The sequence below is a fragment of the Mustela nivalis genome (genome assembly GCF_964662115.1).
Source record: "Mustela nivalis genome assembly, chromosome: 12".
Classification (NCBI taxonomy): domain Eukaryota; kingdom Metazoa; phylum Chordata; class Mammalia; order Carnivora; family Mustelidae; genus Mustela; species Mustela nivalis.
In genome coordinates this window covers 44,695,954-44,721,097 of record NC_139031.1, presented here as the reverse complement: position 1 = coordinate 44,721,097, position 25,144 = coordinate 44,695,954, and the positions used below count along the sequence as shown (strand labels likewise).

At 46.2% G+C, this 25,144-nt stretch overlaps 2 protein-coding genes across 4 annotated transcripts in view; one reads left to right on the top strand and one right to left on the bottom strand.

Moving 5' to 3' along the window:
• The window catches only part of ZNRF2 (zinc and ring finger 2), a gene marked incomplete at its 5' end in the record, with an annotated part of 380,791 nt that overhangs the window by 162,395 nt on the left and 193,252 nt on the right, over positions 1-25,144 (top strand). The gene's annotated exons all lie outside the window — the stretch shown is intronic.
• NOD1 (nucleotide binding oligomerization domain containing 1) overlaps positions 1-25,144 on the bottom strand; it is a 69,206-nt gene that overhangs the window by 28,384 nt on the left and 15,678 nt on the right. The window contains exons 2-9 of one of the 3 annotated variants that reach the window (XM_082692860.1): positions 19,887-20,021; positions 18,993-19,089; positions 16,974-17,284; positions 15,459-15,633; positions 11,144-12,965; positions 8,174-8,257; positions 5,922-6,005; positions 4,957-5,040 (exon numbers count right to left, since the gene is read on the bottom strand). In XM_082692860.1, coding sequence (XP_082548986.1) covers positions 4,957-5,040; positions 5,922-6,005; positions 8,174-8,257; positions 11,144-12,965; positions 15,459-15,633; positions 16,974-17,174 — 2,450 coding nt within the window. In that variant the 5' untranslated portion in view covers positions 17,175-17,284; positions 18,993-19,089; positions 19,887-20,021. The remainder of the gene's footprint in view (positions 1-4,956; positions 5,041-5,921; positions 6,006-8,173; positions 8,258-11,143; positions 12,966-15,458; positions 15,634-16,973; positions 17,285-18,992; positions 19,090-19,886; positions 20,022-25,144) is intronic. The other 2 variants (XM_082692859.1, XM_082692861.1) reach the window with 2 other exon arrangements.

The following is a 25,144-nucleotide window of genomic DNA, read 5'->3' as shown; positions in this document are numbered from 1 at the left end:
ACGGAAATTAGAGAATTGAAAAAATTCATGGAAACACATGAAAATGAAAACACAAATGTTGAAAATCTGTGGGACACAGATTTTGTATGAGAGGAAAGTATATAGCAATACAAGCCTTTCTCAAGAAACAAGAAAGGTCTCCAGTACACAACCTGACCCTACACCTAAAGGAGCTTGAGAGAGAATACCAATGAAAGCCTAAACCCAGAAGGAGAATAGAAATAATAAAGATCAGAGCAGAAATCAAAGAAATAGAAACCCAAAGAACAGTAGAACAGATCAATGAAACTAGGAACTGGTTCTTCAAAAGAATTAAGATTGATAAACCCTTGGCTAGACTTATCAAAAAGAAAAGAGAAAGGACGCAAATAAATAAAATCATGAATGAAAGAAGAGAGATCACAACCAACACCAAAGGAATACAAACAATTATAAGAACATTTATGAGCAACTATACGCCAGCAAATTTGACAATCTGGAAGAAATGGATGCATTCCTAGAGACATAAAAACTACCAAAACTGAGCCAGATGAAATAGAAAACCTGAACATACCTATAACCAGTAAGAGATTGAAGCAGTCATCAAAAATCTCCCAACAAGAGCCCAGGGCCAGACGGCTTCCCAAGGGGAATTCCATCAAACATTTGAGGAAGAATTAATACCTATTCTCTTGAAATTGTTCCAAAAAATACAAATGGAAGGAAAACTTCCAAACTCATTTTATGAGGCCAGCATTACCTTGATCCCAAAACCAGACAAGGATCCCATCAAAAAAGAGAATTACAGACTATCCTTTATGAACACAGATGCGAAAATTCTCACCAAAATACTAGCCAATAGGATCCAACGGTACATTAAAATAATTATTCACCATGACCGAGTGAGATTTATTCCTGGGCTGCAAGGTTGGTTCAACATCCGCAAATCAATCAATGTGATACAACACATCAATAAAAGAAAGAACAAGAACTATATGATACTCTCAATAGATGCTAAAAAAGCATTTGACAAAGTGCAGCATCCTTTCTTGATCAAAACTCTTCAAAGTGTATGGGGCGCCTGGGTGGCTCAGTGGGTTAAGCCGCTGCCTTCGGCTCGGGTCATGATCTCAGGGTCCTGGGATCGAGTCCCGCATCGGGCTCTCTGCTTGGCGGGGAGCCTGCTTCCTTCTCTCTCTCTCTCTGCCTGCCTCTCAGTGTACTTGTGATTTCTCTCTGTCAAATAAATAAATAAAATCTTAAAAAAAAAAAAACTCTTCAAAGTGTAGGGATAGCAATCAATATCATCAAAGCCATCTATGAAAACCCACAGCAAGTATCCTTTTCAACGGGGAAAAACAGATTTTCCCCTAAGGTCAGGAACATGGTATGGATGTCCACTATCACCACTGCTATTCAACATAGTACTGGAAATCCTAGCCTCAGCAATCAAACAACAAAAAGAAATTAAAGGCATCTAAATCAGCAAAGAAGAAGTCAAACTATCACTCTTTGCAGATGATATGATACTATATGTGGAAAACCCAGAAGACTCCACTCCAAAACTGCTAGAACTCATACAGGAATTCAGTGAAGTGTCAGGATATAAAATCAATGCACAGTAATCAGTTGCATTACTATACACCAACAGCAAGAGAGAAGAAAGAGAAATTAAGGAGTCAATCCCATTTACAATTGCACCCAAAACCATTAGATACCTAGGAATAAACCTAACCAAAGAGGGAAAGAATCTGTACTCAGAAAGCTTTAAAGTACTTTCTATAAAGAAAGAAATTGAGGAAAACACAAAGAAATGGGAAAATGTTCCATTCTCATGGATTGGAAGAACAAATATTGTGAAAATGTGCATGCTACCTAAAGCAATCTACACATTTAAAGCAATGCCTATCAAAATACCATCAATTTTTTTTCTAAGAAATAGAACAAATAATCTTAAAATTTGGTAATAGTAAAGACCCCAAATAGGCAGAAGAATGTTGAAAAAGAGAGCCTGACATCACAATTCCAGACAAAGCTGTCATCATCAAGACAGTATGGTACTGGCACAAAAAGAGACACATAGATCAATGGAACAGAATAGAGAGCCCAGAAATAGATCTTCAACTCTATGGTCAACTAATCTTCAACAAAGCAGGAAAGAATGTCCAATGGAAAAAAAGAAAAGAAAAAGGCAGGAAAAAATGTCCGATGGAAAAAAGAATGTTGTCTCTTCAACAAATAGTGTTGGGAAAATTGGACATCCACACGCAGAAGAATGAAACATTTCCTTACACCACACACAATGATAGACTCAGAATAGATGAAAGACCTCAATGTGAGACAGGAATACATCAAAATCCTCGAAGAGAACACAGACAGTAACCTCTTCAACTTCAGCCGTAGCAACTTCTTCCTAGAAACATCGCCAAAGGCAAGGGAAGCAAGGGCAAAAATGAACTATTGGGACATCATCAAGATCAAAAGCTTTTGCAAAGCAAAGGAAACAGTCAACAAAACCAAAAGACAACCAACAGAATGGGAGAAGATATTTGCCAACAATACATCAGATAAAGGGCTAGTATCCAAAATCTATAAAGAACTTATCAAACTCAACACCCAAGGAACAAATAATCCAATCAAGAAATGGGCAGAGAATGTGAACAGACATTTCTGCAAAGAAGACATTCAAATGGCCCACAGACACATGAAAAAGTGCTCAACATCACTCGGCATCAGGGACATACAAATCGAAACCACAGTGAGATACCACCTCACACCAGTCAGAATGGCTAAAATTAGTCAGGAAACAACAGATGTTGGAAAGGATATGGAGAAAGGGGAACCCTCCTACACTGTTGGTGGGAATGTGAGCTGGTATAGCCACTCTGGAAAACAGTATGAAGGTTCCTCAAAAAGTTGAGAATAGAGCTACTCTACGATCCAGCAATCCCACTACTGGGTATTTACCCTAAAGATGCAAATGTAATGATCCGAAGGGGCATGTGCACCCGAATGCTTATAATAGCAATGTCCATAATAGCCAGACTATGGAAAGAGCCTAGATGCTCATCAACAGATGAATGGATAAAGAAGATGTGATACACACACACACACACACACACACACACAATGGAATACTATGCAGCCATCAAAAGAAATAAAATCTTGCCATTTGCAACGACATGAATGGAACTAGAGGGTATTATGCTGAGCGAAGTAAGTCAATCAGAGAAAGACAATTATCATATGATCTCCCTAATATAAGGAATTTGAGAGGCAAAGTGGGGGGCTTGGTGGTAGGGAAGGAAAAAATGAAACAAGATGGGATCGGGAGAGAGACAAACCATAAGAGACTCTTAATCTTACAAAACAGACCAAGGGTTGCTGGGGGGAGGCAGGTATGGAGACAGTGGTTGGGTTATGGGCATAGGGGAAGGTATGTGCTATGGTGAGTGCTGTGAAATATTTAAGCCTGACAATTCACAGACCTGTATCCCTGCAAATAATACATTATATGTTAATAAAAATAATTAATAAAAGGAAAAGTAAAATTCTTTACATACACTTTGACCTTTGCTATATTTAAAAAAAAAAAAAAGGAGCACACACCTGCATGTGAGAGCAAGAAAGTTTAGCTGACCTCAAATGTTGACAATATTTCTGAGATGATCTTTAGCATATTTTTCATAGTTTACAGATAAAATTATCTGTTTCTTTTATAATCATATAAAAATTATAACAATATAAAAAGGTTTAAGAAGGCTCCAGGATCCAAACCTCAGTGAGATACCCCCCCCCAGATCTGTTAGGATGGTTACTATCAAGTGAACAGAGAATAACAAGTGTTGGCCAGGATGGAACAATTTGGAACCCTTGTGCATGGCTGTGGGAAACAGGGTGGCACGTCCTCAAAAACCTCAAAACAGAATTACCAGCTGATCCAACAACTCCACTTCTGGGTATATAGCCAAAAGAAATCGAAGAGACCTCTGTACACCCATGTTCCTAACATGGCTCATGAGAGCCAAAATGCAGAAGCCACCCAAGTGTCCACTGACAGATGGACGGACAAAATGTGGAACGTCCATACAGTGGACTGCTACTCAGACTTAAGAAGAAAGGAAATTCCAACACAAGTGACCATGTGGATGAGCCTTGAGAACCCTGGGTCGAGCGAAGTAAGCCAGTCACAGAGACACAAATACTGTACGGCTCCACTTCTGTGAGGTACCCGTGGAAGTCAAAGCCACCCGGACAGAACGTCGGAGGGAGGCGGGAGGGGGTTGGAGGGAGGGGAGGAGGGTGTCTGGGTGTAATGGGTAGAGAGCTTTTTTGCAAGATGAAAAGAGCTTTGGGATGAACGGAAGTGAAGGTCACACAATGATGAGGCTATGTAATATCCCTGAACTGAACCCCTACAAATGGTTAAGACAGTAACTGTTACATGTATTTTACCACAATAAAAAACTAAATTAAAAAAAAAGACCTCAGCACCTGGGTGGCTCCGTCAGTTAAGCATCTACTTTTGTTCGGTGCAGGTCATGATCCCTGGGTTCTGGAATCAAAACTCACATTAGGCTCCCTGCTTAGCAGGGAGTCTGCTTCTTTCTCTGCCTCTGCCCCCCTTCCTGTTTGTGCTCTCTCCATCAAATAAATAATCTTAAAAAAAAAAAAAAAAGAAAGAAAGAAAGAAAGCCTTCAGGGACTATAGAACATTGCCAAATAGAAGACCGTGTGCCTGTGGAAAGTTCCCACATAGGACCAGATGGCTCCCTCTGTTTGCTGGCGGTGAGAATAACGGACTTCCACATTAATGCAATAAAAGCGTGTGCAAGGGAAGGTGCAGTCTGTCCTTGGACTTTTGGTATATTTATGTCCGTGAACAGCAGCTGGCACGCTCATACACAGAACAGCATGTGTAACACACACACACACACACACACACACACACACGTGTGCGCGTTTGCCTCCACTCACCCGATTTCGAAGATTGATTTGCTGTTCTTCACAGCCACAGCCAGGCACTTTCCTCCTTCACTCGTTATTTTGTTCTCCCCCAGTCTGCAGACAGAGCCATGCACGGGTCAGCACCCAGTGGTGTGGGGACTCCACCGTCAGCACCCTAGTTTCCCACACGGGGCCCTTTCTGCCCCGATTCTCCTAGGACCCACAGTGCCCACGCCCCTGGCTTTTTCTCGAGGAGTGACCCACTGCCCTAGAGAGAGCCATCAGACTCCTCTCCAGAAGGTGGTCGCTGTCTCTGCCGAAACTTAGGGGCCCTAGCTTTCCTGGGGTGGTTCTTTAAATGGCCTTCAGAGTGTCACTCATTTCCATCAGCAGAACGGGGAGGGTCCCATCTCAGCTGCAAGTGGCCAGGTATGCGTCCCCCTCACCAGGGGACCACCAGGGGCTCCTCTGAGCCCGGTGGCCAGTCACCTCTGGCAGAGCATGTGTGTGACAGGGCCAAGAACCAAGCTCATACTAGCAACTAGGTGGGTGCGGTGTCTGAATGTTTGTGTCCTCCCAAAATCCACACGCTGAAACCCTAAGCCCTCAGGAGATGGTAATAGGAGGCAGGGCTCTTGGAGGCGATGAGGTCACGAGGACAGAGCTGTCGTGAATGGGATGAGGGATTTATAAGAGGCCCCACAGAGCTCCCATGCCTCCCTTTCCACTGTGTGAGGACACAGCCGAAAGGCCCCGTCCGTGAACCAGAAGCCAGACCCTCACCTGGCCCTGTGGAACCCTGGGCCTCCCCGTCGAGCCAGGATTCCTCCATGCGTGCAGCTGACCTTCCACACGCCGGCCTCTTCATCTGACTGGTGTGGCTCTGGGCAAGCGTTAGGGCGAGCGCTCTTTATGCACCCTTTGGGACATGCACACTTTGGACAATGAAGGGGTGACACAAGGCTACTGAATAACCTGCTGCACACCCCACTTACTTGAGGTGCGTGAGGCCTTTGCACTCGTCCAGGATCCTGGCGATGTACCTGGCTCCCACATCAGTGATCTGGTTGTTGTACAGGCTTCGAGAGAAAGCACCACATGAGACTTCAGGACCCCAACCTTGGCTTTTTTTTTTTTTAAGTATAGTTGACACAGCATTACATTAATTTCAGGTATACAACATAGTGAATCCCACAAGTTAATAAGTTATGCTACGTTCACCACAAGTGTAGCCGCCATCTGTCACCAGACGATGCTCTCTCAATGTCACCGACTAGGGGGAACCCTCCTACACTGTTGGTGGGAATGCAAGCTGGTGCAACCACTCTGGAAAACAGTATGGCGGTTCCTCAAAAAGTTGAAAATGGAGCTACCCTACAACCCAGAAATCACACTACTGGGTATTTACCCCAAAGGTACAAATGTAGTGATCCGAAAGGGCACATGCACCTGAATGTTTTAGCAACAATGTCCACAATAGCCAAACTATGGAAAGAACCCAGATGTCCATCGACAGATGAATGGATAAAGAAGAAGTGGTATATATATACAATGGAATACTATGCAACCATCAAAAGAAATAAAATCCTGCTGCTGGGGTGGAGGAAATAAACTGAGGGCTGTTGGGGTGGAGGGAGGTGGGGGATGGGGTAACTGGGTGATGGGCATTAAGGAGGGCACATTCTGTAACGAGCACTGGGTGTTATGTAAGATTGATGAATCACTGACCTCTACCTCTGAAACCAATAACATGTTAATTAACTGAATTCAAGTTTTAAAATATTTTCATTGAAATAAAAACTAAAACAAAAGAATTATTACTGACTATATTCTTTATACTGTGTCTTTTATTCCCGTGTGCCAGTGTCATCGTAATGAGCCCATTTCTAAAGTGGGCACGTGCTGGCTGCTGATTTCTGGTCTGGGCTAAAAGGAGAGAGGAGGGACACCCAGAGAGCAGTTCAGGGCCCTGGGGTCTCGCAGGCAGGGTTCAGACCAGCTCTGCCATGGCCCAGCCTCTGCTCCTGCATCTGTAATAAGGAGCAGGACTCACGCCTCCCTCACAGGGGCCTTAGGATCACAGCTTGCGATCCCTCCAAGCTCGAGATCCCTTCCAAGCCCGCGTGCCCAAGGGTGCAACCGGCGGCAGGTGGTGGATGTTGTTCCATCAAGATGACAAGCAGCATCGTGAGGGGAAGAGGTTTGAATAAGCTGGAACTTCACAGCTCCCTCTTAGTCATTTTGCCACCCGACAGCAATTAACAAGAAGGCAGAGAGAAGCTGAAAGAGGTAACTAGATGGGTTTCCAGTGTTCCACAGCCCCACAAAGCTCCTGAGCCGAAAGGCAGCCTGGGAGTGTGTGATTCCGGGGGCCCCACTCCTCCAAGGAGGAAGGAAAGCCCTGTGGGGCAGATGACAGGCTGCATCTCTGCCAGGACTGGCCAGAGGCCGGCTGGACTGGCCCGCCAGCACTTCCACTCCAAATCCCAGAGGCTCTGAAAACCCCAAGCTTTTCACAACCATTCTGGCACCATTTGTGGTCTTTATCCTAGCTGCTTTGAATACTCAGAACTTTCACTGCAGAAATATTAAAATATTTGAAACCAGGATAGTGCCCTGGACCTCACCGGTCATATCACCACCCCACAGTTCATGTACACTGAACTCTGATGGTTTTGCCCACCGGGTTCTAGGTGAAGGATCATGGGCCCATAATCTAATGCATAACCTGTACCTAACATTTATAAAACCTATCCCCAGGGGCACCTGGGTGGCCCTTTGCTTAAGCATCTGACTCCTGATTTTGGCTTAGCTCATGATCTCAGGGTCCCAGGATCAAACCCCAAGAGTCCAGCTCTCTGCTCTGCAGGGAGTCTGCTCAAGAGTCTCTCCTTCCCTCTGCCCCTCCCTCTACTCAGCTCACTTTCTGTCTAAAATAAATAAACCTTAAACACCACCACCATATCCCCAGCTATTCCCTCAGCAACCCCCAATCACCACTCATCAAGTATTTGCCTATATTAGGATCCCAATACACAAGTGAAAAGGCTGTAGTTCTGCCCCATTTCCTGATTTGCTCAAAGAGTGCGCTGCCAGCTGAGCCCAGAGCAGGACCCAGGACTTCCGGCTGCCCATCGGGGAGCTTCCTGATGCCTCAGCCATCATCCCAACCGTCCACGAATGGCGGTTCCCCGCTTCTCTGAATTACTGCTACATCCCTGGCCTGGCACTGTCCAGGAATACGTACCCTAAGAAGGTCAGGATTTTGTATTTGGTTAGCTCTTCATACAACACCTTCACCCCACTGTCTGTGATCTGGTTTACACTGAGTCTGGGGGGAAAAAAAGAAAAAAAAAAAGAAATAGCAAAGAAAGTTAGAAATCACGGCAGCTGCTCACTAAGTAGCAGCAAAAATGTCACAAGGATGCAGAAGCCTGTAGGTCCTGGAGTTTTCCCAACTATAAGCACCCCAATAAGGTGGCGGCCAGAGCACTCAGCCAAAGAGCTCCTAAAAAGCCCCACCTTCATAGGGCTGACAAACCTGCCCAGAACCTGCCGGTCATCAAGGCTACAGCACAGCCCCGACCCAACAGAAGGGCCACGAGAGACACATAAAGGATGCATGAGGCCAGCCAGCTTTAACACCCATCGTTTGTGGGTGGCCTGTGTCAGCCAGGCCCTCTTTGTGGTTCTCACTGCACAGCAGGGGCCATGGCATTTGGAACCCCATGGAGCTGTTCTAAAGATGAGGGAACACTTCCCCCGTCTTGCAGGTGCGGCCAGAGATAGTCTGCCCTTCAAAAGGTGGAACACAGAATGGTCTCACCCACTATGCCGACAGCCTCCCCATCCGGAAGGCCTGTTCACAGAAGGGGCCAGGAAAAGAGAGCCTTCAGGATGACAGCTGTTTCCTGTGCAATGAACAGCCACTCACTGGAATTGTTCTGCACGATCCCTATACTAATAGGATATTTTGATGTGGCTAAAATATGAAATACTAATTTTTTTAGCTACCAAATAATCTATGGAACAAACTATCGTGATTTTTTTCAATCTTCCACCCCACCATTTAAGTGAGGCTGAAGGATAGAGTAAGGCTTAGGGCTGGATGACAGTGAGGTACCAGGGGTGGGGGAGATGATAATCCAAGGGTCAGCAAACTTTCTAAAGGGCCAGAGTGCAAATATTTTAAGGTGTGCGGGCTGTGTGGTTTCTGTTGCAACTACTCCACTCTGCAGTGTGAAGAAGCCGATATGTAAACAAATGGGTGTGGCTGTGTTCCAATAAAACTTTATTTACAAACACAAGCCCTGGGCCAAACTGGGCCCACAACCTGACCTCTATGTAGTAAGTGAAAGGCTGAACAAGTAAAAGTTTGATTTTCAGGCCACATCAAAATGATCAGGTCACATTCTCAGGACCCCTCCTCCCATGGTGCCCACTTTGGTGTGTACAGGGCATACACACACTGCATGGACATCTTAGGGTGCCAGAGGCTACTAGTCACTTCCAATATCTATGCTTTTTTAAGAATAGAATCCCCCATTTCTTTAACTGGGCACGTGGGATTAAGTTCTACCCCATTAAATCTAAGCAGAAGTCTTATTAGCAATTGTTGAGAGGTCTTCTTGAACGAGGTGCGGGGCGCCTGGGTGGCTCAGTGGGTTAAGCCTCTACCTTCGGCTCAGGTCATGATCCCAGGGGCCTGGGATCAAGTCCCACATAGGGGGCTCTCTGCTCAGCAGGGAGCCTGCTTCTCCTCATCTCTCTCTCTGTCTGTCTCTCTGCCTATTTGTGATCTCTCTCTCTGTCAAATAAATAAATAAAATCTTTAAAAAAATAAAAAAAAATAAAAGAACGAGGTGCATCCTTCTTTGCCCTTTCTTCTTCCTGGTGGCTAGTATGTCGACTGAACAGCCAGAAATGGAGCAGCCATCTTGGGCCAAGAGGTGCAAGAGGTGGAAATCAAACAGTGAGGCCATTAGGGCCGTAGCAACACAGAAGAGAGCCTGGGCTCCTGAGGATCGTGGAGGCACCACAGCAGCCCTGAACTGCCCTCCTCTGGACTTTTCCATGAGAAACAAGCTTGTAACCTATCTAAGCATTCATTAACTCTCAAAGTTAACCCTCAGTGATGGTCTCAGGGAGCTCAAAATGCTTCCCTGGAGTTGCCCATTTCCTCCTGCTCTCTCCTTTACTGGTATGGAGGAAAACTTCACCCCAAGACAGCTGCCTGGGGCAGAAGTACCATTCTGGTGTGTCCCATCTGGGGGCGGGGGTGGGGGGTGGAGTGCCTGGAGTGTGAGCATGCCCAGGCTGAGAGCACAGAGAACAGGCCAGGGCAGCTTCACGCTCCCTACACCCCAGTGTCCCCAAATAATGTACACGGTGGCGCTGGTGGTAACAGGTACCCAGGACGAGTTCCAAATCCCCTCCGCTCCTCAGGAATGCATGCGCCAAGTTACAAGATCTGAAACCCTCATAGAGATTTACAAGGTGTATTTTATAGAAGAAATGTTAACAGAAGAAAGCAGACTGACCTAACTTTCCTCTAAAGCATCACACAAGAAACCACTTATGAGTCAGCTTTCTGTGCTAAGATCCCTGGCAAGCTGCTGACTTTGATCATGGAAAGTAACCGAGGCTGATAAGCACACAGAGTCTGCTTTTTCTGCAATCACAAAAGCTCCCATGTGTCAAAAACCATCCATGGGCTATCTCTGAGCCTCTCATGAATCTCAATAAATCTCATAAATCTTTATGAATCTGGCTCCATCGTGGCCCCGATGTGTGACCTTGAGACCATCTCTGTACCTCCACTGCCTCATTTGCCAGAATGAAGAGAAGAGTACCTCCCACCTTATAGTGTGGACGAGTCAATCATGTAAAATTTGTAATGTACTTCACCCATTCTCAATAAATGCCGGTTGCTATCACTGTAACTGCTAGGCTACCAGCATCTCCCTTTTCCAGATGAGGAAATCAGAGAGGTTAAGCAACTCACGCAGGGACACCCAGACGGGGCTGCCGGCCATGGAAGTTGTGCTCTTTGCCCTCTGTCACGCTGAAACAGAAGAGGTCTGGGTGTTCCAAGACCCGTGGTCATGAGTGCCAGGGTAAATCAGGAGCTCCTACCCCTTAAAGGTTGGTTCTGGCATCTCCGGAGTCTGGCCCACCCCAGTCCCACCAGCTGCTCCCTGGGCCCCCTCGTCCTCACCTGATGACGGTGAGGCGGCTGAAGCAAGGCTGCAGCTCCCTCACACCGTAGTCATTGAGATTGTTGTTGTCCAGGTCAAGGGCAAGCCGCTTGCGGAGATGGTGCAGGACGAAGGAGAGGGCGCTGCAGTCTGCCGAGCACACGTTGCAGAAGGTCAGCTTGAGGTAGTTGGCGCAGATGCCCTTGGCCGCCAGTTGCCCCACCTTCTCGCTCTGCGTCTCGTAGATGCAACGCAGCATCCAGACAAAGGTGGGCATGGCCTGCACCTGGTTGAAGGTCCCAGACTTCACGCGGGGCAGGTTCTGCAGGTGAGCCCGCAGGCTGGCAAACAGGTGTGCCCACAGGGCCTTGCGCTTTCTCCGTAAGGCAGCGGCGGGCACCAGGTGCCGCAGGAGTTTCTGTTTGGCCTTAGACAACAGCCCACACAGGAAGAGGTTAGTGAACTGAAAGTGATCCTTATTCTTGAAGGGGTCCTCCCCTGCCAGGCCACTGCCCTTCAGGCACGGGAAGGGGAAACAGGGGGGATAGCAGGATTCGGCTCCCGCCCCCCCCGGAGCCCACTCCTGGAAGAACCTGAGCAGTTGCCCAGTGTCCACCTTGTCGTCCACCACGAGAAAGAAGGCAGTAAAAAAGGCCTGAAGGGTGATGTGGAAAAACTCGTAGGACTGCTGGACCCCGCCCAGGCCCTGCTCCGGCACAGCCCGCAGGAAGCCCAGCTGCAGCTCCCCCTCCTGCATCCCGGCTGCCTGCACCTCCTCCTGGCGGAACACAAAGAGGCTCTTCTCCATGCCACCATGGGCCACCTGCCCGAGCGAGCGCAAGGTGCCCCGGCTGGCGTGGAAGGTCTCGGTCTGGCCGCGCGTGTTCCGCTGCACCAGGCTGGTGGGCTGCGTCCTGTTCAGGTGCACCTCAGTGACCAGCAGGAAAACATCGGTCAGGGTCACCGTGCAGTCGGGCAGCTGCGCAGAGCCCTCCAAAATGCTGTGGAAGTGCTGGAAACAGCGAAAGATGATCCAGCAGAAGAGGGGCACGGCACACAGGCTGCAGAGGTTGGGGTTGGCCTCCAGCTGGGCCAGCAGGTGCTCCTGCACAGCGCGCTCGGGGAACATCCTCTTCGTGTAGGCCCGCAGGTGGCTAGGGGAGAAGCCCCGCAGGAGCACCTTCTTGCGGAGTAGCTGTCGCGGGATCTCCACGCCGGTGCGGGCCGTGAGCAGCTTGCCGGCCCCCTTGAGCAGCTTCCCGCTGAGCAGGTTGGTCAGCAGGACCAGGGGATGGGCGGGCTCCCAGGGGGAGCAGGTGTCCAATGCGCTGCTCAGATCAAAGTCTGAGTGCAGCTCGTCCAGGCCGTCGAAGGTGAAGAGGGCCGTCTGGGGGAAACGCAGCAGGAAAGCGAACACCTCCTCGGGGTCCTGCTCCGGGTAGCAGTAATGCTTGAAGAGCAGGTCCCGCAGGCACAGCGTGTCGCCCTCCTTGAAGCAGCTGAACATGCGGCAGCGGAAGTGGAAGAAGAACTTGAACTCGGTGTCCAGCCGCCCCGCGGCCCACAGGCTCTGCAGCCGCTGCAGCAGCATGGACTTGCCCACACCCGCGTCCCCGCAGATGAAGATGGTCTCGCCCTGCTCGCTGAGGACCCCGGTGCAGTGGTCCAGCAGGCAGCTCAGGCTCTCCAGCGGGCCCAGACTCTCGTTGCTGAAGCCCACCAGCTCCACGATGGTGTCGCTGTACGTCTCCTCCAGGAGCAGCTCCTCCTTCTGGGCGTAGCACAGGACGAACTTGGAATCACGGGCCAGTTGCTGTCGCAGCTTCTCCGTGTACCTGCTCACTGGGCGGTGGGGGAGGGAAGATAACCAGTTCTCAGTGAGACTTCTTGGTTATCTGTACAGCCAGCATGGAGCTGGAACTCACCACCCCCAGATCAAGAGCCGCAGGCTCCGGAGACTGAGGCAGCCAGGCGCTGGAAACTCCTGTGGCTGAGGAAGAAATTGCTCTCGCTTTCTTTTGCTGATCACACTGCTCTGAAAACAAGGGGAAGTCTCCACACTAAATGCCAAAACTTTGAGTGAGAAGATGCAACAGTCCGTGTCAATCTGGATTACAAAGGAGACGGGCCAAAGCACAAAGAGAGTAAACCAAGAGAAAAACTGCCCTGTTCAACGACACAGAGCACGTCAGCCCCAGGTCCCCAGCGGACTCCTGGGGGTCACTGACTTAGCACCTGCTCACAGGGGAGCAGACAGGTGACACGCTCATATGGGCAGGGAGCTCAGCAAACCTGAGCTAGAGTCTGGGCTTATACTAGACAGAGGCGATCCTTCCCCAGACCAAAGGCTGTTCCATAAATTCCTTTAAAATACTTCTGGGATTTGGATTATAATCCAGTTAACAAAAATGAGACACACATGCCCATTTCCAAATTCATCTACAACCTCTTTCCATCAACTCAGTCCAACTTAGTGGTCTGCTTAATATTTGTGAATTTTATCTTTTACATCTTTAGTAAGACATAATTTACATACCATAAATGCACATATTTTACAATAGGCATTGTGTACTGCTCAATGGTTTTTAGTAAATTTAAAAAGTTATGCAAACGTTACTATGCTCCAGTTCTAAAACCCCTCCATCCTAAGCCCAATTCTAGCGAATCTCTGCCCCTGGCCCTAGGCAATGGCCAATCTGCTTTCTAGCTCTATTAATTTGCCTTTCTGTTTTTTATAAATAGAATCACACAAGATGTAGTTCACATCTAGCTCTGTAGAGTGACTTATACTTTAAAAGCTACCAAAGTAGTTGGCTAAAGGAACCAGTGGAGAGATCTTTTGACAGTGGAGAGATCTTTTGAAAGAATGATCACAGGCAGAAGCATTTTCCTTTGCTCCTGGGGAAGAAAGCAGAAGGAAGTGGGAAGGGGCAGGAAGAGTAAGAAGCTAACAGTGGCCACAGGTATCACAGGTATCCACAGCCCGGCCGCAGAAGGCCTGGTCCCTGACCTGCTGGTTGGCCTGGTTTCCCCCAAACATGCCCCTGATAGTCTGGGACACTGTCCTCTGTTTCTGTGTTCAAGGTCACACTGGATTCTTTAAACACTGGCGTTGGGGTCCTTGGTGCTGGGTATTATACAGCCAACAAATGTCTCAAACTAGTGAGCACAGAGACATGCAAAGAAGGCTTCCCAGTCCTCAGACCAGATCATGGCCCCAATTGCATGCACTCACAGCAGCCTGAACTGCTCTCGTCCTTGTCACCATGTGCAATCACACATTTGTATGACCGCCTACAGCTGGGACCCATGTACCAGCCTCCGAGCTCCCTGAGAGCTGGAACCATATCTGGTCTGTTCCCCATCATACCCCTGGCATCTAGCACAGTGTCTTGGCACGTGGTGGGGATACGATCAATACTTGTTGAATGAATCAATTAGCTGATGCAGTCCCACTGTGCTTTGGAAATGGCCACTTTTGGCTACTGGTTTTGGGACTGGCTTCATATTGGTTTTTCGCTGGCTCTTGGACTGGCCACTAGGGGTGAGAGAAGAATACTTTGCCTAGGATAAATTTTGGAAAGATTTTTTTTTTTTTAAAGATTTTATTTATTTATTTGACAGACAGAGATCACATGTAGGCAGAGAGGCAGACAGGGGGTAGGGGGAGCAGGCTCCCTGCTGAGCAGAGATCCCGATGTGGGGCTCAATCCCAGGACCCTGATATCATGACCTGAGCCGAAGGCAGAGGCTTTAACCCACTGAGCCACCCAGGTGCCCCTGGAAAGATTTTTGAAAGGAATTCGTGCCACCATTAAAATGTCTCTATGTGGGCGCCTGGGTGGCTCAGTGGGTTAAGCCTCTGCCTTCGGCTTAGGTCATGATCTCAGGGTCCTGGGATCGAGTTCCGCATCGGGTTCTCTGCTCGGCAGGGAGCCTGCTTCCTCCTCTCTCTCTGCCTGCTTCTCTGCCTCCTTGTGATCTCTCTGTGTCAAATAAATAAATTAATTAAATATATATATATATTTAAAGTCTCTATGTGTCCAAAAGGGAAAGAATGTCAGAAGAAAGCAGAAAGTCAGAAGAAAGGCCATTCCCACACTTCCACAAGCCTCTAAGACCAACTACTTGTGGTCAGTTCAGCACAGTCCCCCGGCGGCACTTGGATGACAGGGAACATAGCACCTGGGCCCACTGCCCGACGTGGGGGGCAGAGCCAACCATGGTAGACCATGCCTTCATGTCCCACTGAGCCCACACACCACAGCATTTCCAAACCCCAGGGCTTTGCTGGCCTGGTGTCTGCAGTCCTACCCTGGGGGAGCGGACTCATACCTGGGTCAGTGTTGATGACAACTTTGCTCTGAATGAGCTCCGAGGGGGAAAAGCCAGTCTCCGACAGCCAAGGCCTGAGATCCATGTAAGCATCTGTGAGTTGCTGGAGCACATAGAGGAGGAACTCAGACACCTCCTCGCCCTTGCTCTGTGCCAGGTCCAGAATTTTGCGGACCTAGTGGTGACATAAGCATGAGGGGGTGAGCAAGTGCCTGGGGAGTCCCCCACCAGAAAGGCTCACATGCAGGGCTCCAAGTTCCTACAACATCCTCAAGCTTGACTGTCCCCCTAGAGGTATGAGATGCTACCTGTTGAAGGGCCTAGAATCTGTGAGGGAGACTCCCCCCATAGTAGGAAATTAAACCACACAGCTCTAAGAAGCTGGAGGCTTCCATGAACCTCCAAGTAATAAGGTCAGACTCACAAATGAGAGCTGTGTCCACCTCTGGAATTATCTGGTCTCCTGTCCCTCTTGAGCCAACACTACCACTGGCCGAAAATGAGTGCTGCTGAGACAGTTACTACACAGGTGGAATGAGGTGGGGGAGCGTGCTGGGCCACACAGCAAGGGACTAACAGGCCCCCATGATGTAAGTTAGACCCTAAAAAGGACTTTTTGTATTATTAAAAATGCAGGGGGGCGCCTGGGTGGCTCAGTGGTTTGGGCTGCTGCCTTTGGCTCGGGTCATGATCTCAGGGTCCTGGGATCGAGCCCCGCATCGGGCTCCCTGCTCCGCAGGAAGCCTGCTTCCCTCTCTCTCTCTCTCTGCCTGCCTCTCTGCCTACTTGTGATCTCCGTCTTTCAAATAAATAAATAAAATCTTTAAAAAAAAAAATAAATAAAAAATAAAAATGCAGGGGAAAAAAAAAAAAAATCACACAAGTTAGCTACTATGCTCCCCCCCACACCCCAGAAACCCTCTAGTTTCCCCGGAGGTTGGCAGATCACATTACAGACAAGTTCTGTCACCCTTCCAGCCAAAGAGGTTTGGGTCTTGCCAATTCTATTTTTCAGGAGAGGACACAAAGCTAAAAGGAAACTAAGGGCTGTTAGGGAGTCCCACAGTGGTGGGTACAAAAGTCTTTACTGTGGACCCAGCCTGGGAGGTGTTTGCTCCCAAGCCAGAGGCAAACTGTTCTCAGAGTCTCATCCAGCCTTGAGCAGCTTCCTGGAGTTTAAAGGCACTGAATGAACATCACTGCTAGTGTTCGAAGGTCATTTAATTTTTCCCTCCTCCCAATCAGAAGTGGACTGAAAACAAGTGGCTTGGGAAGTGATACACATAGCAAGGAGAGCAGCGAGGTAAGCGGAGTCTGCTGTTCACGCGAACGCAGAGGAGAATATGTAATTGTGTCATAAGTTGATGACTCAGGTGTCTGTCCTATAAATGACCCCAGGGGGAAATCCCGCCAATGTGTTAAATACCCAGAGGTCTTCACTCAGGCCCCCCGGGAGAAGCCCCTTCCAGCAACCAAGACACATCGCCTGCCAAGGCCAGCCCCCGTCATCGGCACCTTGTCGGGCTGTGTGGGGCAGGCACCCACGATCTCTGCATCTTCAGAAGAGAAGTAGTCATTCTTCAGCAAGTTGTCCACCAGACACTGGGTGTTGCGGATGTGGGTGACCAGAAGTTCCCGGTGGATTTTCAATAATTTAACATGGGAGTGAGACTCAGATGAGATTATTCCCACCTCACTGTGGCCCTGCTTTTCCATGGCTGAAGGAGCAAGCGACTACTTTGCCCAAACTCATCTTTGGCTACAGGTGTCTTCCTGGCAGAGGCCAATCAGGAGCCAGGATGCCCTCCTCGCTCTCAGTGCTGCCCCTGAAGAGACAAACAAAATCACCAAGGAAGCAAACGCCATGGGAAAGCTCCCCCACCCCCTTTGGTCCTGGAATTTCTGTACTTCAAACAGGAGGAGTCATGCTTAAGATGGTGATCTGAGGGGCGCTGCCATCGCTCAGTCAGTTAAGCATGAGACTCTTGACTTTAGCTCAGGTCATGATCTCGCCATTGTGAGATCGAGCCCCACTTCGGGCTCTGCGCTTACAATGGAGTTTGCTTGAGACTCTCCCTCTCCCCTCCCCCACTCATGTGCACCTTGTTCATTCTAAAACAAAAAATTTAAAAAATTAATATTAAAAAAGATGGAGATCTGAAACATAGTAAAGAAAAAATCATAATTGAATTGTTTCTGCTTGTGGGTTACATGCCAAGGGACGGTGGAGGGTGGCCAGAGGTAGACAACCCTTTCATACAGCAAAACTTATTATCTTTTAAATAATAAAAAATAAAAGTGTGCCTTAATCCCAGCCTGGGATAGAAATAAAGGTATACTATCTTCCATAAAAAGAAATTGGGTGCATCCAAATTGGGAGCAAGAAAACCACGGTTGGTTGTGGGGGAATTGAGGCTTGGTGGGAGAGAGGGTCTGAGCCCAAAATGGCCTGAGGAGGGGGGACAGTTCAGCAAGAAGTCTCCTGTGGTAGCCAGAGCCCAGGAACCTGGAAACAGGGACGTTTCTGTCACTCTTGCCCGTTCCGGGTTGTGTTGGAGCTGCCCTATACCCCTCACAGCTATCCTCACACCTCCAGCAAAGTCTACCATATACTTAGATCCTGGGGAATTTAGGAGGAACAATGCCACGTGTGGAGTGAAGCAGGACAAGAGGGAAGAAGATGTGGACTTCCAAGTGGCAGATGATCAGGAAAAGCCATCTTCCTGGAAATCCCTGAAAACTTCATGTACCTGCTGAACTTCCTGTCTAGGTAGAAACTGGGACCCAGGCCATTTTATTTGGGTATTAAAAACTAACTTGCGTTCACCTGCACGAGCCCCAAATCGTACTGATTTCCTTTCTTGTACCATTAAGATCCTTCAGCCACTTCTCCACTCATCTTTATGTATATAAAATGGGTCATTCTCTTGGAAGTAGAAAGGCCTTGAACTGACAACTTTGTCCCTCATTTTGGTAGAAAAATTCACACACCCCAGAGAGAGTGTTTTTAAACCTTTCTGTTGAGCCCCACTGCCCCCAAAATGACAGACTTCTAAACCCTGTCAGTGCCATTACTGTCATTAGCTCTTACAAGCCCACATCTGTTAATAGTCAAGTCCACAGGTTCTGGAATTCCCCCCCCCAAGTCACACATGAGTCTCCTGGTCTTTTGCACACATCCATTTTTCCCTTTTTAAATCTATCCATTGCTAAACATTGCAAGCCTTACAAAAATTTCTCAGTGGGACCCCACACAATTACTTTCCTTTTATAACCTGAGTGACCAAGCAAGAGACAATACAATTTAACATTCTAAACAAGAAGAAAGCAAGACATCCTTACCGGAAAGAACTTTCAGGAATGGAAATGACTAGTTACTACTACTAGACATATGTTTTTGCCTCTTAGATGTGAATTCAGCCTTTTCCACTGGGGTCAATTATATGACCTATTTTAGAATCCAAAGCTTTAGAAAACTGGTTCCCTGAAGGGCTACCAGTGATAACATTAAATTTAAATTAAGGTTAATGATACCTTTTTAACTTTTCAATGTTATTCTTTGAAGTAAATCAAAATATTTTAAAACAACTTCCTCTTCTGAAATCTTCAATTTCCAATTTCTTTCTGGAATCTGCAAAATTGGAAGAAAAAAAAAGAAAGAGACAGTTTTCTCTGAAAATACTATTATAATTTATAGTAAATGAACAAAAGAAATTGATGACGGGTTAGTTTTAAATCCAGAACTCTAGGATGTTGGTCTTCTCTGTACCTTCCTCCTTTAGGACAATGTTTTCTAAATGTCACTTGGGCAACATGTTCACATATATTTTTTTTGGCCATAATTGAGTCCTACCTGTGCTTTCTTTGCTTTACTTTGTGCTTTAGGTGGACTGTTTTATTTATTTTTGTTTTTTCATTTGTTTCAGTTGCAGTATAGTTAACACACAATGTTATATTTGTTTCAGGGAGACACTACAGTGATGCAGCAATTCTGTATGTTACCCATGCCCATCACAGCAACTATACTCTCTTAGTCCCCATAAATGGACTATTTTTAAAACTCAGACTAATTTTTAAGGAAATATGATTTTGCCCATCATTTTTAATAAATAGAAAGCAACACCAAAGTTAATTCACTGGAAATAAAACCCTGCTATTTTATCCCACCTCAACAGCACTGCCTGGGAAGATCCAAGGTCTGAGACCTGTTTGTTCACAGAAGCATGTGAGGGTGTTAAAGACATAGTAGCACAAAACCGAGACTTTCTTTGCACTGACCCTTCACCCGCAAGAACTAGAAAGGGAACTGCCCGTCTACTTCATGAGTCCATGTCTTGCAGGCATGACTGCTGAGCCGGAAGAAAGCTTGGAACTGGTGTTATGTTTCATCTGTTCAAACCTAATCCACGTCCGTCCTGTTTTACTCACAGTTCATCTCTTCCGAGCCTGTGACTCCAACAAAATTCAGTGATTTTGCCCCTCTGCCTGCCCATGGTAACCTTGTAGACACCTTCAGCTCTTGCCATCCAAGGCAGAAACCTCAGTCTCCCGATTTACAGCTACCTAAACAGAGCAACAAATCACACATCAGCCTACTGGCAAGGAGACGGTTGCTCTATAGTTTCCAAAGTCCCAGTTTGAGATTTAATCAGATTTGCAGAATTCACTCAATTCAGCAGGAACTTAAAATATGAATGATGAAAGAGGAAACAGAAAGCTGAACCTGGCTCAGTAAACAGAATCCTAGGGTAGATCAAATCTACATCCTGGGGCGCTGTAGAGAAATTCACTTCATAGACATCTGGTTACCACAATACCAAACAGAACCAGGGATCTCCTGGCCCTGACAGGGCTCCATTACAGTCTTCACCTGGTAAAAGGTAGGTCTAGCTAGTGAAGACGGTCAAGTTGTCATGTCCGGGCAAACAGAAGGCCAATGCTGGGCCGAAATCAGGTTTGTTGAGCTGGACCTGCTCCAGTGACAGGGGCTCTCCCAGGGCAGTGGTGTAGAGTGGAGAGGACTGAAGGTGGAGATCCTGGTGAGGAAGGGCCAGGAAACAACAAAAAAAATCCCTATTAAGCCAATGAAGATGGCCAGAAAACAAGACCCATCACAGAATGACAGAAGAAGATAAAGCAGAGAAATGAAGCAGAAAAGGTCAGGGGAGGGCTGGTCTACCACTTAAAGCCTTCTCTTGAGACAAAGGCAAGTGAGGGTACAGCCTACTGGTGTTCAGGTCAAAGAGCCCATTGGGAGCTGAGGGGTTAGATGGCAACCCCAACCCCTCCTCTTCTTCCCGGCTTTCTGATCTGCTCTCAGAGAGGTTTAGTTCCCTGGTAACAAATCTCAGGGTCAATCCACCACCTTAGGCTCGTTATGGAGATCTGTGCCCAGGTTCCATCTTGCAATTCGATCCTCTGAACTGAATATAAAGTCCGCAGAGCCTCCAAAAAAGGCTCTGGGAAGCATCTCTGAAGAAAACAAAGCCAGAGGGCAGGCATTCCAAGGAAAAAAAAAAGTAGAGACAGGAGAGAGAGAGTCTCTGTAAGACTATAGAACACATTGTTGAATAGAAATAAAATGCAAGGAGCACCTGGGTGGCTCAGTCGTTAAGCATCTGCCTTCAGCTTAGGTCATGATCCCAGGGTTGTGGGACTGAGCCCCACATCGGGCTCCCTGTTCAGTAGAGAGTCTGCTTCTCTCTCTCCCTCCCTTTGCTCCTCTCCCTGCTCCTGCTTGCTCTCTCTCAAATAAATAAATAAAATCTTTTAAAAAAGAAAAAAAGAAAATGCAAGCTATGTGTGTAATCCAAGATTTCCTAGTAGCCACATTAGTAAAAGTAAAAAGAAATGAAAATTTTTTTTCATGTTTCATTTAACACATAAATTAAACATCTTACTTCAATATGTAAGGAGTATAGAACTAAGTGAAACATCTTATATTCATTTTTTTCATACTAAGGCTCTGAAATCTGGTGTGCATTTTATACTTAACAGCACATCTCAGTTTGGACCAACCAGACATCAAGGGCTCAAAAGCCACCTGTGGCCAGTGGCTACTGTGTTGGAGCGTGTAGCTCCTGAGCCACCACTGGAAGCTGGGGCAGGAAGACATCGGAGCTCCTGCCCTGTCCCCACCACCATCTAGCAGACCAATGCCAGGAAGGACTCTGAATTAGCTTTTCAGAGTAGTTTCTCAGAAAGTCAATGAGGCATGCAGTTAAAGAGATGAGATCACAGACTGTTCTGTGAACTCAGGAAGGAAAGAAGTATGGTACCTACTGGTTTATAGTCAGCATACAATTACTTTCAACTATTAGATAACAAATTCAAGCTTTGCACACTTGAAAAGATTAAAAAGAACAATTTCTTGTCAAAGCTTCTTTGTCAAAAATGCCATTGATGGTATTGTGAGACAAGGACTTTCATACACCGTGGGTAGGGCTATATCCTGGAGAAGACCATCTGGGACCCCATTTAACAGTATGTATCAAGAACCTGTGGAAGGGGTGCCTGGGTGGCTCAGTGGGTTAAGCCGCTGCCTTCGGCTCAGGTCATGATCTCAGGGTCCTGGGATCGAGTCCCGCATTGGGCTCTCTGCTTGGCAGGGAGCCTGCTTCCCTCTCTCTCTCTCTCTGCCTGCCTCTCCATCTACTTGTGATTTCTCTCTGTCAAATAAATAAATAAAATCTTAAAAAAAAAAAAAAAGAACCTGTGGAAAAGTTCTATTTTGTAACTTCCCATTCTAGAAATCTGCCTTCTGCAAATATTTCCCATTCTAGAAATCTGCCTTCTGAAAAGACTCAGAGGTTCTGACAATTTTGTGGGGTTTTTTTTAAACAAATTTCTTCTACTTCTAGTTGTGATACGGTAGCTCATGACTTCTACAGAGGCCAACGATAGGTGAACTGATCAATAAATTGGGGTACATTCATACAGTAGAGCACTCTTTGATAAGAAATATGAAGGAAATACAACATGAATATCACAGATATTATGCTGCATAAAGAGAAACAAGACTCAAGAGAGTACATAATATATGATTCCATTCATATAATTCTAGAAATCTAACCCTGAAATCAGAACAGTGGTTTCCTGGGGTTGGGGAGGGAGAAGACAGGAGAAACAGACTCCATAGGGAGATAAAAGAAATTTCTGGGGAGATAGAAATACTCTTTATCTTGACTGAAGTGCCATATATAGGTCACATATAGTGTGTATGTATATAGAAATGAGTTTTTCAGGTAGAAGAAAAATGATCCTAAGACAAAAACAAAATGAGAGCAACAGAAAGTTTAATGTGAGTAAAAAGAAATGTGTATTGACTAAACAAAACAATACTGATATCTTGTTGAATCTAAAATATATGCAGAATTAGCATGTGTAATAGTAATAACTCAAAAGGTGAAGGGGAATAAATGGACTTAAAGTGTTCTAAGCTCAAAGCACTTTCTGGTTCTAGGCAAAAATATGACTATTTTATTTGTTCTGTTAAGTAAGCTCTATGCCCAGCATGGGACTTGAACCCATGACCCTGATATTGAGTCACATGTTCCAGTGACTGAGCCAGCCGGATGACCCAGTATTACTTTGTTTTAGACAGTAATAATTCAAAGGTCAGATTATTATCTCTAAGATTGCCACTAAAAAACAGTAAAAGAAACATATACAAGACAATAGAAGAAGGAAATGGAATAATAAATACACTTAATTCTAAAAAAGGATAGTGAGATAAAAGGGTAAAAAAAAAAAAAAAAAGCCAAGACAAATAGAAACCAGACAACAGATATAAATGCAAATGTATTAATAATTCCATTACATGTAAATGTACTAAATACTCCAATTATAAAACTTAGCTTGGCAGATATGATAGAAAAATACTACATGTTGCCTAGAGAGACATATCTTAAGTAAAATGATGGGGTTTAATTCATCCATTCATTTCCCCCAAAAGGAAAAGAAATATAAGGTATGCCCTCACCCAAAAAAGCAAAGCTGGCATAGCTATATTAAAAATAAAGAATTTAAGGGAAGAAACGTTAGTAGAGAGAAAAACATTTCAGATAAAATGATCAATCCTATAAGATGATACAATATTTTAGTCTGTATGCACCTAGTAAAATTGTCAAAACAAAGCAAAAATTGACAATCATAAGAGAACTAGACATATCCACAGTCACAATGGGGGAGGGGTTTAATACATGACTCAGAGTAACTAAAAGAACAAAAAGAACAAGGAATTAGTAAACAGTAACGATATGGAGAATCTCAACAGAATAACAATTTTCCCAAATGACAGCTATAGAACACAAAGCCAACAGCAACAGAATGCCTAGCATTTTAAGTGCACGTGTAATAGTAGTCCAAACTGAAATAACGTAAGTTCTTAACACATTTTTTAAAACATTTTATTTATTAATTTGACAGAGAGAGAGATAGTGAGAGAGGGAACACAAGTAGGGGGAGTAGGAGAGGGAGAAGCAGGCCTCCCGCTGAGCAGGGAGCCCAATGTGGGGCTTGATCCCCAAATCCTGGGATGGTGACCTGAGCTGAAGGCAGACTCTTAACGACTGAGCCACCCAGGCGCCCCTCTTAACACATTTTAAAGGATTGAAATAATTCAGAATATATTCTCTGACCACAGTAGAATCAAGCAGAAATAAAAAATAAAAGGGGGCGCCTGGGTGGCTCAGTTGGTTAAAGCCTCTGCCTTCAGCTCAGGTCATGATCCCAGGGTCCTGGGATCGAGCCCCGCATCAGGCTCTCTGCTCAGCAGGGAGCCTGGTTTCTCCTCTCTCTCTCTCCCTGCCTCTCTGCCTACTTGTGATCTCTGTCAAATAAATAAATAAAATCTTTAATTTAAAAAAAAAAAAGGATACCTAGAAATCCCCAAACAACTGGTCAAAGAGGAAACAGAAGTTAGAAAATATTTTGAACTGTACAATAATGAAAATACAATGTATCAACATTTGTGGGATATAGTTAAAGAAACCATAGAAACTTATAGACTTATATGCATACATTAGAAAAGAAAAATAGGGGCACCTGGGTGGCTCAGTCAGTTAAGCATGTGCCTTCTGCTCAGGTCAGGATCCCAGGGTCCTGGAATTGAGATCTACATCAAGCTCCCTGCTCAGTGGGGAGTCTGCTTCTCCCACTGCCTGCTGCTCCCCCTGCTTGTGCTCTCTCAAATAAATAAATAAAATCCTTAAGGAAAAAAGAAAAAAACAGGTGTGCCTGGGTGGCTCAATCAGTTAAGGGTCCAACTCTTGATTTCAGCTCAGGTCACGATCAAGACCTGCATCTGGCTCCACACTCGGCGTGGAGCCTGCTTAAATCTGCTTAAGACTCTCTCTCTCTCTCTCTCTCTCTCCCCCTCTGACCCTCCTCCACCCGTTCTCTTCCCCCTCCAGAAAAATTTCTCTCAACAAAGTGGGTTTGGAGGGAACATATGTCAACATAATAAAGGCCATATATGAAAACCCCGCAGCAAACATTGTACTCCACGGTGCAAAACTGAGAGCTTTTCCTCTCAGATCAGGAATTTATTTAGAACAAGCACATGGTCAGTGCAGGTCCCTGTGTCTTCTGGCTGCCCCCACTCTCTCCTTCGCTGTCCAGCTGCCAGGAGAAGTTGGAGGGGATGAAGCCACACCTTCCAGGGAGCCCCACTGCAAGACAGTCTT